The 17,549-nt window shown below is 39.3% G+C and overlaps 1 protein-coding gene across 1 annotated transcript; it reads left to right on the forward strand.

Moving 5' to 3' along the window:
* Positions 1-3: 3 nt before the first annotated feature.
* Positions 4-10,003, forward strand: LOC124138567 (probable malonyl-CoA-acyl carrier protein transacylase, mitochondrial). The gene is made up of 4 exons (XM_046505287.2): positions 4-817; positions 1,999-2,086; positions 4,819-5,039; positions 7,041-10,003. Exons 1-4 carry the CDS (start codon positions 170-172, stop codon positions 7,434-7,436), a joined length of 1,353 nt encoding a protein of 450 aa, XP_046361243.2. The 5' UTR covers positions 4-169; the 3' UTR covers positions 7,437-10,003.
* Positions 10,004-17,549: the final 7,546 nt, after the last annotated feature.

The following is a 17,549-nucleotide window of genomic DNA, read 5'->3' on the forward strand; positions in this document are numbered from 1 at the left end:
TACGATAACGACTCACTTTCGGCACACGCACATGTGTTTACAAATGTGAATGTCAAGAGATCACATGGAAAATATTGATACTCCAACCAACTGAAGATTACCATGCGTTGCAAATTCATGTTTGTAGAGGGTCTTTTGTAGACAACAAGGTATACCCAGCTGTTTTAACATGGCATCGTGTTGTAGATTCACATACCGTTGTTTACACCTAAGATGCACAAGTTCATTGATAAAATCACGGAATCAAAAAACTGTTTTATTTAGTAGAACCTTTTCTAGCGAGGATGATCACGGCAGTACTGAACCAAGGATTCCAAGACGATTTTTGAAGAAGTTGACAAAACTGAATGCTGGAGAAACAAAATATGAAATATCCTTCTCAGAAAAGAGCACACCAGATGCATCTGTTATTCATGAGGAGAAGCACTCACCAGAAAAAGTGTCTGAACTTGTTCGAGAATCAGTAACTTTGTCAGATGATTCCCCTCCAGAATTTCCATCCGATATCAAGAGCTATGATAACAGAAAGAGACTACAAAGTACCAAAGCGTACAGGCCAGTCATCGATCCATCTTTAACATCAATTGTGCTTTTTCAAGGACAAGGGAGTCAGTTTGTTGGCATGGGAAAGGAATTACTGCCATACCCAGGTGTGAAAGACCTGTTTGATAAAGCCAGTAGCATTTTGGGCTATGATCTTTTGAAGATATGCTTGAAAGGGCCCTTTGAGGAGTTAAGAAAAACAGTCTTTTGCCAACCAGCCATATTGGTTACCTCCCTTGCAGCACTGATTAAGTTAAGGGAGATACATCCAGAGGTAATGTCTATTGAAGGGACACTCAATACTTGCGATATCTTATCAAACTTTATATGAATCACAGGAACTCGATATTGGTCAGTAAATAAAAATATATACCCCCTATATGTAAGTAGAGATAGGGGGGGGTATATATATTTTTATTTACTGACCAATATCGAGTTCCTGTGATATGAATATAATGACCAATTTGTTATTTGTGAGTGGTTCATGGTATTTATGTATTTGTCTTTCATAATTCCCAACATAGGGGCCCTTAGGTTTTTTGTTTTAATTTAATTTATTTTAATACACATTTTATTTATTTTTGTGTGTGAAGAAAGTAATGAGGTGAGATGTAATGAAATATCTGTCTGTCATTTAAATATTCATTGTACTGACACCTCGTCAGGGTCAGAATAGGACCCCAGCATCCTATGCTGGTCATAAGATGCAACTTAATGGATCGGGTGATCAGAAACAGTGACTTGATCTTGACTTGTTGATGGCATGTCATTTTACCCTGACAATGTGGGTTGTTGCTCATAATATCAAATACTGGTTTGTCTGGTCAGACTCAAGTTATTTCCTGGTCATCATCATATAGCTGGACTGTGGCTGAGTGCATCGTTAACAGGTAACAATAACTGTTTGATTGTTGTTTAATGCCACACTCAGCAATATTCCAAAAATATGATGGCAGTCTGTAAATAATCGTGTCAGAAAATCCAGTGATTGACATCATGAGCATCAATCTACGCATTGGGATACAATGACATGCATAAACATCAATATCATGTAAGTGTCATAATCTTGAACACAACATTAAATGGGGGCACAGGTGGCCCAGTCGTCTAAGGCGCCGCGATTCGCTGTGCAGAGTTGCATCCCCTGGGCACGCCAGAAACCTATGATTGTGAGTTCGAATCCCGGTTTACCCCGATTATGTTTCTAGGTTTGTCAGCACCATTCCCGTGCTCGTGGGTTTCACCGAAGTGGTAAACGTCTGAGACATGCATCACATCAGGCTTTCCTCCCACATTAAGCTGACACACCGCGATATTACTGGAATACTGTTAAAAGCGGCGTTAAACCCAACTCACTCACTCACTCACAACATTAAATCCCATTTCACCTCACCCATTGCTGTGATACTGCTGAAAGTGGCATAAAACTCATACTCACTCATTCTGTTATAACAGGTGGATCACAAATGTGTTGGCACAGCTGGGTTCAGTGTTGGAGAGCTGTCGGCTCTAGTCTTTGCTGAGGTGCTCACATTTGAAGATGGTAAATATCTATGTACAGGGAAACTAAATTGGAATCAGAAGGACACCCTAAATGCATGTTTAAACTTATTCCATTATATCTGCGAAACCTGAAACATCAACAGGAAATATTTTCTGATTGTGATTTGATCATAAGATGTACTTTTGATAGTCATGTCACAAAGGGCCAAGTTGGGAGTGTTTTGGTACATTGTATCATGTTATCACAGGCTGTTTTATACATACAGTCAAACCTCACTATGTCGAACTCATAGGGATGTGGAAAAAGTTCCCGTTATCCAGGGTTTGAGACAATTAAGATAGTGAAGTTTCGAAAACCAAACAGGTTATGAGAGATTATTGCCAGTTCCGGATGCGAAAATAGATTTCAAGTGCCCTGGCTGCTGATAGTGAAGGGGAAGGTGACTCAGGTGCATCATCGATCTCACTGTTCCCATCTGGACTGACGTCAAGTTATTTCACAACCATAATATTAATCATTTTTACTCATTTCTCAATTTTAATGTCATCGGCAGTCACGTGATAACACTTAAGTAACTTGCTGCCGATGTGTATGCACTAATCAGCTTACACCATTGATGTAAGGAGTGCTTGTTAATTGGGTTTGATTGGATATTGGCATGTTGTTAGAAGGTATCCTGCATGTGAATCTTTGTGATGTTATTGCGTCAATCACAGTGATGTCAGTCAACTGTTTGAGAGGTGGATTGAAGGTTTGTCGAGTGTGTGGGCATTATTTTTATTTTTTTAATGGTTTGAGACATCAGGGGAATTTTATGCCTAATTTGGAAGCTTGGGACTCCCAAATGAGTTTGAGACAACCGGGAGGTCGACAAATCCAGTTTGACAGATCCAGAGCTCAAGATAAGCTGCGTATCTGCGTAAAATACGCATCAGAAATGCAGAAATATGCAGTAAAAATCAGAAGGATTATATCTGTGAAACCTGAAACATCAACAAGTAATATTTTCTGATTGTGATTTGATCATAAGATGTACTTTTGATAGTCATGTCACAATGGGCCAAGTTGGGAGTGTTTTGGTACATTGTATCATGTTATCACAGGCTGTTTTATACATACAGTCAAACCTCACTATGTCGAACTCATAGGGATGTGGAAAAAGTTCCCGTTATCCAGGGTTTGAGACAATTAAGATAGTGAAGTTTCGAAAACCAAACAGGTTATGAGAGATTATTGCCAGTTCCGGATGCGAAAATAGATTTCAAGTGCCCTGGCTGCTGATAGTGAAGGGGAAGGTGACTCAGGTGCATCATAGATCTCACTGTTCCCATCTAGACTCTGACTGACATCAAGTTATTTCACAACCATAATATTAATCATTTTTACTCATTTCTCAATTTTAATGTCATCAGCAGTCATGTGATCACACTTAAGTAACTTGCTGCCGATGTGTATGCACTAATCAGCTTACACCATTGATGTAAGGAGTGCTTGTTAATTGGGTTTAATTGGATATTGGCATGTTGTTAGAAGGTATCCTGCATGTGAATCTTTGTGATGTTATTGCGTCAATCACAGTGATGTCAGTCAACTGTTTGAGAGGTGAATTGAAGGTTTGTCGAGTGTGTGGGCATTATTTTTAATTTTTTTAATGGTTTGAGACATCAGGGGAATTTTATGCATAATTTGGAAGCTTGGGACTCCCAAATGAGTTTGAGACAACCGGGAGGTCGACACATCCAGTTTGACAGATCCCAATATAAATGATGATGAACATTGAAGGAATTGGCAGGGACTGAAAGTTAAGTTCGAAACAACCAGGAATTCGACACATCCAATGCAACACAACAAGGTTCGACTGTATATTGTTCACATACTATTATCCTTTCTTTGGTGAGGAAAACTTTCCCAACCTGTTGATAAACTTGGCAATCCATCACAATATCTTGAGTATTTTGTGAAAAAGGGATTTGAAGACATGGCAAATTGAACAAAGGCTAATGAAATCATTAATATTTGTGGTCTTATTCACTACAAAGTGATTTGCCTTTCTCAATCATGGGCTTGGAATTGGCAGGTCACAGACTCATTTTGAGCCCTGAGTTTGTATTTCTCCCCCCACCCAAACAGTTTTGTGCACGGGGGATGTAGGCATGGGCTCCATCTCTCTGTCATGTTTCGTTTTCTCAATAACTCTTAAACAGTTCACTTTTCATGAAATCTCATGTTCACATCAGGTGTACATGAAATTGGTGTGTTTTGCTTTTCAAGAAATTTTAATTTAATTTCTTAGCATTTCCATGGTAACAGGTTGGATTTATGCTCAAATGAGGGTAGGGTTTATTTCTGAACTAAAAAAAGTTCAATATTTCTTCATGAAACTTTGTATGCATGTCAGGCATTCACGTAACTAGTGCCTTTCTTTTTGGTATTGCAAAGGGAACAATTTGCGAGGGTAGGGTTAGTTTCTGGGACATATATTATAAACTGTTTATTGTTTCTTTATAAAACTGTGTATACACACAAGAGTTGAACTGGTGCCTTTTGTTAACCAGATGTTTTTGCATTTCTAATTCAATAAGTAGGATTTTTCTTAAAATCAGGTTATTGATCGTTTACATTTTTGGATACTAACTTACAAAGTTTCATGACCTTAAAGTGACAAACAGCCCTAGTCAAGTGTGCTAATACTGCAAATTAATTGTGGAACTTACACACTCAAAATGGCAGCGATGAGGGAAAGTTCAACTACTTTGTGCCATGCTTTTCAGCTGTAGAACTAGTGAAGGTGCGAGCTGAGGCGATGCAGAAAGCATCAGAAGAGACACCGAGTGGTATGATGACAGTGTTCTGCGGGCACGACACGAAGCTCAACTTTGCCCTCCATGCTGCCAAGGAGTACTGTCGCGTGAAGCTGCACATGGAGAACCCCGTCTGTAGCATCGCCAACTATCTCTACCCAGAATGCAAAGTTGTTGCAGGAAATATGGAGGTGAGTATACCTGGAATATTTCAAGTGAAGCTGATCCTGAAAATGGATGATCTGTGTTCCTGTGCATGCGATGTGGTATTTTTATCACTTACGTTTGGACAAATTAACAGTTGTAAATAATTATAACTAAAGTATGCCAAGCTTTGAACATCGTCAGTACCCCATACTATGTACCTCCATCACAAGTGAAGACATACAGCTGCTTTGCGTTGTAGTGGCTATTTTATCCGACAAATGAAGGTTCCAGTGAGGGGAAACCAACGAGTGCTAAGACCAATGAGCACTCTTATACTATGGCACAAAAGCAATATTTCTCATGCAACCAGGGGGCACGGGTGGCCCAGTCGTCTGAGGCGCCGCGATTCGCTGTGCAGAGTTGCGTCCCTTAGGCATGCCAGAAACCTATGATTGTTGGTTCGAGTCCCGGTTCGCCCCGATTATGTTTCTAGGTTTGTCAGCACCATACCCGTGCTCGTGGGTTTCACCGAAGTGGTAAACGTCTGAGACCTGCATCACTTCGGGCTTTCCTCCCACATTAAGCTGACACGCCGTGATATGACTGGAATACTGTTAAAAGCGGTGTTAAACCCAACTCACTCACTCACTCTCATCTGAATCTGATTGGTCAATAGGAAGAACATAGAAGGGACATGACTCGTAATAGCCACTGGTGGCGCTACGATCGAGTCTGGAAATTCCAGCCAAGTTCAGCAAGGGTGGAAACTGGACTCTTATAGTCAGTTCACACCCTTGCTTCTAGGAGATGCATGCAACAGGTGCAGCAGACTTGTAGCCATCAACTCAACATTTCCCTGTTAGGCACTGTTCTCACAAAAAGGTTGGGCTCATATGACTTCGGTGACACAAATGGAATTGAGAAATTTAGAAAAAGACTAGTCCAGAGGACTAGTGGAAACTTACTGCCTCAGAGTTTGTAGCTAGTCCTGTTTGAACGAGACAAAGAAGTTTGCTGTGTTTACATTTTCTGTCAGTTTTATTAAGTTCCAGCTTGTAGCAATATTCAAGCATTGGCAACTGGTTCAGAATTAAGCCCTCAAATGCTACCAGTCAATGAGGACTACCATCATTGGGTTTTCGGGCGGTCGGGTAGCCTAGTGGTTAAAGCGTTCGCTCGTCACGCCGAAGACCCGGGTTCGATTCCCGACATGGGTACAATGTGTGAAGCCCATTTCTGGTGTCCCCCGCCGTGATATTGCTGGAATATTGCTAAAAGCGGCGTAAAACCATAGTCACTCACTCATTGGGTTTCACATGTCCTAAGCAGAATTTAGTAGTCTCAGGCTAACAGACTAGCGTGATTTGCAAAGGCTGCTCATTTCATTATTTGACCATGTTGACTATCTCAAGACATGACAAGACATGACACGGCTGCATGTACTCTTGGGTGATTGAGGAGACCAACCTCAGAGCTGTAGATAAGCCTTTGGTTATTTGGGTATTCTACCCAGGGGTTTGATTTTGATCAGGTATCCACAATTTTTAGAGGGTATTCAAATTTTTTTACCCACCTGTTTCTTAACATTTGGTTATTTTTACTTGAAAACAAGTTTCATGCAATCCCTGTAAATCATTTAAAACTATGTGTATAGTAGTATACCTGACTGCGTCTGCTTGCGTCTCCCTCTCCGGGAAGCCATTTTTGTTACAAAACATAGCATTGTAAGAAAGGCACTATTTCCTTAATCACTGATCAGCGACTGTTTAAGACACAATATGTACATGGACTAGGCACGATGTGCTTTTCAATTGGCAATGTTTGTAGCACAGGCTTTACCAAATGTAACTGTCGGTAAGTGTATTTATAGCGTATTTATAGTTTTTCTAGCATATTTGATACGCGAGGATTTGATTTGTCTGCATATATTTCAGTTTATTTAAAGCGCATGTAATGCATATTTTATGCAAATACGCAGCTTATCTCGAGCTCAGATAGTCCTGCAGTGTTCTGTGAGGTAAGTCTATTTCTTTCTCTTCATCCAGGCACTGAATTTCTTGGAGCAGAATCACCGAGATTTCCGCATCCGCCGCCTAAAATGGCTCCCTGTGAGTGGAGCCTTTCACACCAATCTCATGGATCCAGCTAAGGCTCCATTCCAGGCCAAGCTGAAACGGTTGGAGCTGAATAAACCTCGCGTTCCTGTGTACAACAACGTGAACGCTTCCAGGTACAGGAACGCCGGCAGTGTCATCGACTTGTTACCCAAACAGATGTGCAAGCCCGTCAAGTGGGAACAGACAATGCATGTGCTGTATGCACGTGACCAGGGGAGACAATTCCCGAAGACCTACGAGATCGGCCCAGGAGGCCAGTTAGGGGTGCTATTGAAGAAAGTTAATCTTAAAGCCGGGATGAACCTGGTTCGAATGGAAGTGTAGGACAGACTATCAATGGAATTCAATAGGGAATGCACAGATCGAATGTTGTTTTACGTCTATTGTTGTATGAAGATATTGTTTTGGAACCTCAATTATCCAGTGTATCATATGGATAAAGCCATACTGAACCAGCAACATTGAAATGATTCTGAGATGTTGGTAAATTTAATGTTTCCAAAAATCGCAAGGCATGATGTCATGATAAAGCAGACATATTGTTGGTTCATTGTATTATATATATACCATTCAACTTTTGATAGGGATACTGTTAATCGTGAAATTAATGCAAGCGTGAATTAAATGCGAAAAATGCGAGTGGTCTTTGCTCGCATTTTTAAACATCGCATTTATATCAACAATAAGACATTTTAGATAGCAAAAATATCAACGTAGACATACGCTGATGTATTCCACACCACTGTTTATTGAGCAGCACTTGTATATAAAGTACAATGTCATTCAAACACTAATTACATCCTGTGAATTGTCACTGCTGGGGTCAAGACAAAAGTTCTACTCACTTATGTCATCACTGATCACACCTGCAAGTCCAGAGAGACGCCACCCTTTGTTCTTGCGTCAAAGGCCGACATGAGCCAGCGCTCATGTATTGTTTTTGCGGAAGTACTTTACTCAGCGCTAATAAGCGGTGCTATTTGGTGTGTGATTGGATTAATGTAAGGTTGGATTAAGGTGAGGATTCTAAACCTGACTGAGGACATCTTTAGATAGAAATCCACTGATGCTTGAGAGGAGGGGGTGTCACATTCATATTGAGTCGCATTTTTGGCTAGGGTCCAGTGGTCGCATTCTTTTGGAGACGCATTAATTCACAATTTACAGTAATGAGATGTCATGCTATTTATATATACCCTTAACATATTATGAGAATCAGTTTTGTTTATGATGGAGAGATATAACTATCCCTATTTATGATAATTCCCTGGTCCTATTCACCACACAGGACCATGGTAACATGTCTTTATCGTTCTTGTTTGAACTCTAGTGTATTCATAAATTCTAGATGGTTTCCCATATGGGCGTCACTGATTGAAAATTTTAGTATTGATATATAGACTCACCCAATATCGATTACATAGGATTCATGATTGTGTGTGGATAGATACAAATGACCTATGTAGACATGGAATTTAGTGCTAAATATGAACTGGGCCTGTCCATTTAATGTTTAAAATTGAATTGTCACTGTCCATCTTTGCTATGGTCATCTTAATAAATGTGAATGTTTCTGTAACAATGAATTAGTAATTTAGTATCGATATTCATAATTTGTTTCAATACAGTACCGATATTAAGGATTTACCAATACATCGTTATCACGATATGACAACCGTATAAGCATAAACATTGTCTTCGACCACTTCATGTAGCTAAGTTTGTGTTGTTTGTTGTCATACGCCGCACTCAGCAATATTCAAGCTTTGTATATTATATGATGGTGGTCTGTAAATAATCAAGTCTGGACCACACAGTGCAGTGATTGACATCATGAAAATCGATCTATGCAATTGGGATACGATGACATGCATCAAATAAGTCAGCGAGCATTAGTCGCCTCTTACGACATGCATAGTCGCCTTTTACGTCACGCAAGGGTTGCTGTAGAGATGGTTAGAAATCCTCCTGGTGATGACACAACCCAACATGCATGATCGTATGATATATAAATCCATGAATCACCAACATGACACACTGTATCAATACAACCCTTACCATGAAGATGCCATACATTCAGTTTGACTCATTGTGACTTAGGTACATCATCTTCACAGTCTTCCCGAGGCAAGGGAGTTAACTGACTGTAAACGTCGCCTCTTGCAGCAAGCATGGGTTGCTGAAGACGGATTTAACTCGTGGGTTCCTGGTTAAGGAGCTAGAGTGGATTTTGTTTATTGTCACAGTCACGAGTATTCCAGCCAGTATGTAAATACTCGAACCCCGGACCTGGCACAACCGTGATTCCAAGTACTAGCTAGGTCAGTGCCATTGCGGTGCAATAATCATTGTTGGGCTCTCATCATGTGTTGTAAACCCGTTTCCATGACTACATGATGTTGCACCCTGGGAATTCTGGTTTAGGTTAGTGTTTGATAGCATTAGCAATTATTTATGTTGTCATATTCATAGTCTGTAGTTACGGATGTTTGTTGTTGAGTAAACTATGGTTATAATAAACTCAAAGAGACCACTAATTTTAGTTCTTTATAACCGTAGTTCGTTAAAAGCATATATATACAGCAAATTGATGGGACCCCAAAACCTGTTATATCCATCGGTTCATTATAATCGTGTTCGTTATAAACGTACTTCACTATACGATCGACTGAATGGATTAGGTGGTCAGGCTCAGTGACTTAGTTGATTGGTCATCATATTCTGACGGTATGTATTGTTGCTCATAATATCAATCACTGGTTTGCCTGGTCCACATTATTTACAGGCCACAGTGATGCATGTTGTTGCAGCGTTAAACAAATGTTCCGTGTGTTATCCAATAAAGTACGAAGAAAGAGATGAAAAGAAAACAAATAAATTTTATACCAGTTTACATTTTATTATTTGTTCATTCTCTCGATGGCAGTAATAATGCACTGAGCCATCAACAGGGACGTACAGCTATCATTATGACGGGCTAGTGTACAAAACGGTGAACACAACAAAACCACACTAGAGGAACACGGGAACACCACACAGGTGAACACAACAGAACACTATCACAAGACAAAAGAAAATGGTTGGTAAGTAAACAATCCTTGGTTGTGATGGGTCCTGGATCATCCAGGGTAGCAAATCCATATGATTATAAACACCTGGACCAATTCTCCACCATAGCTTCATTTAGTGAGTGAGTGAGTATGGTTTATATCACGGCAGGGGACACCAGAAATGGGCTTCACACATTGTACCCATGTCAGGAATTGAACCCGGGTCTTCGGCGTGACGAGCGAACGCTTCATTTAGGAAGTGATTTTACTCATGTCGCTTCTATATCTAACATAGCACAGAATTCTCACTTGTTGAACGGCTAATATTAGCGTTGAGTTACTCAAATGGGTCTCAAAATAAATCTATGGTAGCAAATGGTTCCAAGGTATTTATCAACATTGAATGGAGATGTAATACTGAGTGACCCGTTTCACAAAGCGATCATAACGCTACGGTTGTCATACTGTAACATAGGCTTACGACCGTCTTAGCGCTAAGATCGCTTTGTGGAATGGGCCCTGGATACGAGGATGGGTCAGAGGAGGTTGGTGACATGGTAGCAGTGATCTAGTCTTTGTGGTGGGTGCTTGCCAGTACATGGGGAACTAACAAAGAAATCAGGTGTTGGTCTTATTTACCTCACTTTAGTTGAGTCAGTGAGTGGGCGAGTTCTGTTAACAGACTTAACACCAACAGGTCCTGGACAACAAGTCTGTTGAAGCCCCTAAAACTAGTGGTTTGTCATTGAATGCTATAATCCTATTGTAAACTGCTATGGCTTAATATTACCACATGATTACAGCTAGCAGCCCATACATGCATTCCATCTTACAAAATGAGACTTTTCCATGGACCTGCTCTTCTATTTGACAGAACTGGCTGTGAAGACAGGATACAGCCCATACATGCATTCCATCTTATAAAATGAGACTTTTCCATGGACCTGCTCTTCTATTTGACAGAACTGGCTGTGAAGACAGGATACAGCCCATACATGCATTCCATCTTATAAAATGAGACTTTTCCATGGACCTGCTCTTCTATTTGACAGAACTGGCTGTGAAGACAGGATACAGGCACAAAGGATGGAAGAAAACCATTTGATTTACATTAAGGACCTGAATCCTTTGATTGAAGATCACATCTATGAGCATGGGCTGAGCATACCTGAAGAAATGTGGTTGATATTTAGTAAAACTTAAAGAAGTTTCGAAAGAAAGTTTTGATTAAGGAAGGTTTCATGCCGCTTTGAGACAGTATTTCAGTTATAGCACACCAGCTTTAACATATTCTCTGCATTGAGTGGCCTGCTTCAGAAAGCGCCCCTGACCAATTTTATACACCAATATGTAAGTAATCTATATAAATGCTGCCTACTATGATCAAACATATTTCTTGTGCACGTACATTACAGATTTTGTACTTTAATGAGTGTATTATGACTGCCAGGTGACCATTATCGAAGAAATTTTAGTCTCCTCAACGTTTGAACTATTTTTGCTCAGGAAATCCAATTTTACACAAAGTAGTTATAATAAGGCGTAAAAAATAAAAGAATTGGTTCTCAGGCAATGACATTTGAAAATATAATGCAGGTGGGCATTGTTTTTTTGTTGTTGTTCAAACTAGTATGTAACCCAATAAACAGTATTGTACAATCAATCTGGGAAAGGGCCTTGATGAGTATAACACTGGTTTGACTACCATGGGACTTGGAATATTTAAGGATTTTTAAAAAGAAATTTTAAATGGGAATAAATACGAAACATACAGCAGACTTTATGATGTGGACGGTGCCTGAGAACCAAGACTATTATTTTTTTTTAGCCTAAGCGACCCCTTTGTCGATTTTGTACAGGGTGCATATCAGGGCAAATACGGTATCATCCGAAGTGAAGCATGTTGTAGAAGTTCACCACTCATGACACCCATGAGTACAGGTATTGTGAGGATAGGCATCAAATCTCATTAAAATCAGGTCTACGTGCTGGAGCACTAAGATCTGGTTTTAATGAGATTGGATATTGATTAGAATCAGGGGGAAACTTCCATATATATTTATTTATAATAAACTATCACTGACCGAAGAGGAAACATGTTTCAATGGGAAGTCACTGCTTTCAGTGTAGCTGGTTGATGGTTTGACATCATCATTCTATACAACCATTTCCAGCAAATGTACGAAACATCTGCCAGTGTGTTGACTCGGATTTCAAGTAGCAACTTTAGTCTTAGGAGTTGTCAGTGGGTACATGGTAGTGGTTTCATCACATTAACAACTACAAATTATATGTCAGTTATTGGGGGACAACACCTAGTTGTTAAACCATTAAAAAGAATTGTTATGAATAATTATTATTCTTTACTAATTTCAGGGTCTGAATGGATTAATAAGAAATAAAACGTCTTACCCACATGCCTATATCTGGACATTAGTAACAACCGGGTATTATTGTATTGTATTGTCCCTTCTGATATGTTGTACGTTGTTATTCAATTGGTCGGAAGGAGTTCCCTGAGTTGAATGTGATTCTTAAATTGGTTTAGTACTGCTAAATGAAATTCTAATGTGAATGGGTGTTAATCTGTTACCATGGTGTTTGCTAAATCTAGAATAAATATTACCCATACCAGCCGTTAGTAAGATGATTTTAGTGCAACTGATATGTTTCTTGTATAAAAATTGCAATTAAAATATCCTCTCAGCAGATTTGATCAAGTAACAATGTATTTTTCATCTGAAAATTTGAACATATTGTGTACATTTCTGAAAAAATATAAATGTCAACACATTCTGATAAAATAACTATTCTGTATGTGTAAGCCCCAACTATGAGTGACTTCTCAGGTCAGGGAAGCCGGGAAAAGTTGAGATGGAAAACAGATTCATTTGGGTCATCATGCTGGTTATAACCACAGCTAGCAATATTTCATGGCATGTCAGCTTGATGTCTGAGGAAAGCCCCAGTGATGCAGGTGTTAGATGTTTATCACTTTGGTGAAACCTACAGTGCTGACAAACCTTGAATCATCATCAGTGCAAATCTGAGATTCAAACCCACGATCACAGGTTTGTGGTGCAGTGAACTGCAGGGATAATCATGATAATTTCCTTTTTTGGCTGACCATATGTTTCATGCACAATTTGAATACTTTTGCCAAACATGACACATCATCAGCCAAACCTGGCACATCATCAGCCAAACATGACACATCATCAGCCAAACATGACACATCATCAGCCAAACATGACACATCAGCCAAACATGACACATCATCAGCCAAACATGGCACATCATCAGCCAAACATGACACATCATCAGCCAAACATGACACATCAGCCAAACATGACACATCATCAGCCAAACATGGCACATCATCAGCCAAACATGACATATCATGTCCATTACCAAGAGGCAACATCTGCAACAAGGACTGCATCGTACACTGTCCTGTGCATCAGTCCAGATGAAAGTGACCCACTAGTTAACCCCCGCACAAACGTGTGAACATGTACACAATGGTCAGAACTTTCAGATGATGCATACAAGCTACCTGTATTTGGAAGACAAGGAAGTAACAAACCCGCGATACACATCCTGATGTGGTGGAAGATATGACGCTACCATTTGTCGACAAATATCAGAACTCTACATTTTCATTTTGACTGACATGATGGAAGGGCAACAGAAGTTATATATCCAGTCAACCAATGAATTCATGTTTGAGCGACTGATCCAAGTTTTGGTTTGATCAATGCTTCACTGGTTTGAATATTTGGTACAATTAATCAGTTAATCTTCATAAAATTGTATAAAAGGATTTTGAAAATGAAAAATTTCATACAGTACCTAAATATAAAATAAAGATTTGAGATGTCAAATTAACAAGCCTCACCAGGCTGTTAATTCTCATTGAGTCCAACTTCCAGCTCATCAGTTCAGAGAGCTCGGAAAACTCAGACCCTCAGACACTTCAGCTGCGTCAGCACATTTAACAGATGTCCAATTGGGCAATTATTTTCTGTTACTTGGTTAATGGATTTCATAAGTGTGGTTGAACATGCTATTAATCCAAAGGACTTCAACATGGTAAGGGAAGTAACTCTGATATGTCACATAAACACCTCTCTCATTCCTCAAACAATCAAATTTCAAATGCTCTATTATTCGTGACCACCCATGCTGTTTTGTTATACTCTAATATTCATTTGGCATTTTTGTGAACTGTGTGAGGAAACTTCTAGCGTTTTTATATGGGAACAAAGCCACAGCCATCATAGAATACAGGTGATCAACCAAGTAATAGAAAACAATGCCTATATAGACATGCCTTATATACATTGGACATAACTTATAACTATGATGTGTAGTTTCACAAAAGTCACATCTTGAGTATATCCTGAATTGTCCTGTAGAACATTGATACACTGATCATATGCACCTGGAGAAACGCCAAGCACCGACTAACCATTTCCCCATACTGCAGCCATTTTGAAAATCAGATCATGTATTCATTTTGTTTTTGTTGATAATATTACTCGTATTGTAATACAGAAATTTAAATGGATTTGACTCATGCCATGTTTGTGATTGTTCCATGGCAACCGTCATTAGAGACCATTTAGAATTCTGCTCCAAACTTTGGCTGAGAACTTGCAACCGTCAGGGGGGTCCACCAAGTCCTTCTACCAACCTTTCAGTAAGCATCAGTGGTAATACTGGTACCGTAAACATTGATCACATGAGATAAACGTCACATGTAGTTTGTTCCAAAAGATATAAAAAACAATGAGATATGAAAAAAATGTAGTGCTGCTTAACTTTTGTCCAGGTGTATAACTGTTCACTGATTACGAGCTGACCTCATAAACAACTACTTGTTTTAAATGTCAATCGCATTCAAATCAGATCTGTTATATGAGACTTCTCTGCAGATCTGATTTTAATGAGATGGTTAGAGATCCTCCTGGTGATGACACAACCCCACATGCATGATCGTATGATATATAAATCCATGAATCACCAACATGACACACTGTATCGATATGACCCTTACCATGAAGATGCCATACATTCAGTTTGACTCATTGTATGAAAAAAGGTGATCTAGGTACATCTTGTACAATATCTTCCCAAGGCAAGGGTGTTAACTGACTGTAAAAGTCCGTCTGGAATTATGGAGTTATATTTTGGCTGGACTTGTGAGTCTATGCATAGTCCAATCCAAATTATGTAACGATATCAACATCTGGCTCATAAACAACATGGCATTCAACGTGCAGATTTTAGCCGACTGCATGATTTGCAAAGGATCTGGCCCGTCAACTGGGTGTCAACAGATATTTTACAAATCTTTTCATGTGTTCAATCAATGTGCTCACAAGATTTGATCCACTTTGCGAGGTAAGACCCGTGCTATTATAATATAGATCTTGATCATCGATTAAATCGTCTTGTTTGAAGCAAATGCAAATGATAAGAGAGGTGGAATCTGACAGGCCAATAGGAGGGGCATAGAAGTGACATACTTGTAATAGCCACTGGTGGCGCTATGATCGATCTCAGAAATCTCAGAGTCAGTTAACTTCCTTGCCTTGGGAAGATGCTAGTACAGGTTCTAATTAGAAGACACAAATACTTTCAAACAGACCTGTAAAGTCATTCTTGAAAAATTTGAAACCATTGATGAAATATTATAGTTTCATAAGGGACTGTCCATTTCAATTCTGAAGAAGGCAAAGTTTAAAAAAAGACAAAATGGGACATCTCCCCCCCCCCCCGAAAACCCCCAAATAAATAGACTTAATATTGTCACAGAAAACCATAGTTTTTGCATTACATATTAAAACATATGGAATATGTTGAAATTGCATGCATTCAAAGAATGACCCCAAATAGTCTTGCATGAACATCCCAGATCCTACCTCTGCAGATAAAATGTTCGGTCCCGGAATACCAAACCAAAACGACACAAAAGCATAATACACAACACAAAACAAATATAATGAAACAACAATCTGAACAATAAATTCATTGATTGACTAGTGGAGTAAATACATATAACATGTGAATATACATCTTTACACCGTATCACCAATGCTGGCACAACATACTCTCTTGTCCATCCACATCCTGGCATCAGTTACATGGGAGATAACTCCACTGGAATTCGTAATAATCGTTTACATACACCCATCCTTGAAGCTGTGTCAAATGTTTGTATGTATGTATTTTGACACAGCTCTTTAAAGGTAATCTGATCAGTAATATCTGATCCAAACATTTATTCCCCGACAGGATGCTCTTTTCAAACTTGACAGGTATATATGTCCAACGCTGGTGATACACATTGATTATATGTGATCCAGTTTCACCAGACTAGTCGATGACCAATCTCATTAAAATCAGACCTCTTAGTTCTTGCTATCGCTGAACAAAGATCTGAGGACATCCCATTACGGGTCACGTCAGAACGACCTTTAATGCAACCAATCAGAGCGTCGCTTACCAGATCATGAAAGTGACAGTCGGAGTGTGTTTTCTGATCATGCAACCAAGAAATATTTAACAGAGGGTATTCTGAACGACAGTTACGGGTTTTATGATTATATCCATACAATCTAGGCAATCTATAAGCCATTCCAGAATGTTCGTTTGATCAGTTTTAAAATTAATCGAGAATACGTCAAAATATGTTTCAAATCGTAGTCACCAGTTTGAAACTAGTATCGTAAAGCTCAAGAAAGCTGGATTCTGATTGGCTAATGTCGCTTTCTTGTCAGTCATTTCATTGGTCGGTCAAAGTTCGCGAAAGGTCGTTCTGACGTGACCCGTAATGGGATGTCCTCAGATCTTTGCTAAGCAGTAGCGAAAACTAAGATCTGATTTTAATGAGATTGAGTTGATGACCCATGGAATCATGGACCTCCAGCAGAGATAAGTCTAGGTTCTGGAACTTCCTTTATGAACCAGGGGGATAGAGGCATCCTAACTTACGTCAGCATCTTTGGATGCACTTAAGACTCCCTACTTGGTAAATTTGACGGCTGAATATTCTCCTCTGAAACACTTTTTGGGATGATGATATTGTCACAGGATCTTAACCTCTAACATTAGCTGCTTTGATAATATCCTTCTCATTGACTTTAGCGGTGGATTTATACATACATCGGAAGCATATTATGTCTCCTTATATTTCAATGTCAGTTGGTCATGCATTACGGAATAAATGGCCAGTAATTTTATGGCATTTGATTAGCAATTCTCTTTGTGTTTATGTTTCAATATACTGAAAATATGACGCCCTGTCTACAGGGTGATAATGGGATGGTCATGGCTTGTGTTGTATAATGGCGCTGAACGATGTTACTGATTTCACATTTTT

This window comes from Haliotis rufescens, unplaced genomic scaffold, assembly GCF_023055435.1.
Source record: "Haliotis rufescens isolate VD_foot unplaced genomic scaffold, xgHalRufe1.0.p SCAF_17, whole genome shotgun sequence".
NCBI lineage: Eukaryota > Metazoa > Mollusca > Gastropoda > Lepetellida > Haliotidae > Haliotis > Haliotis rufescens.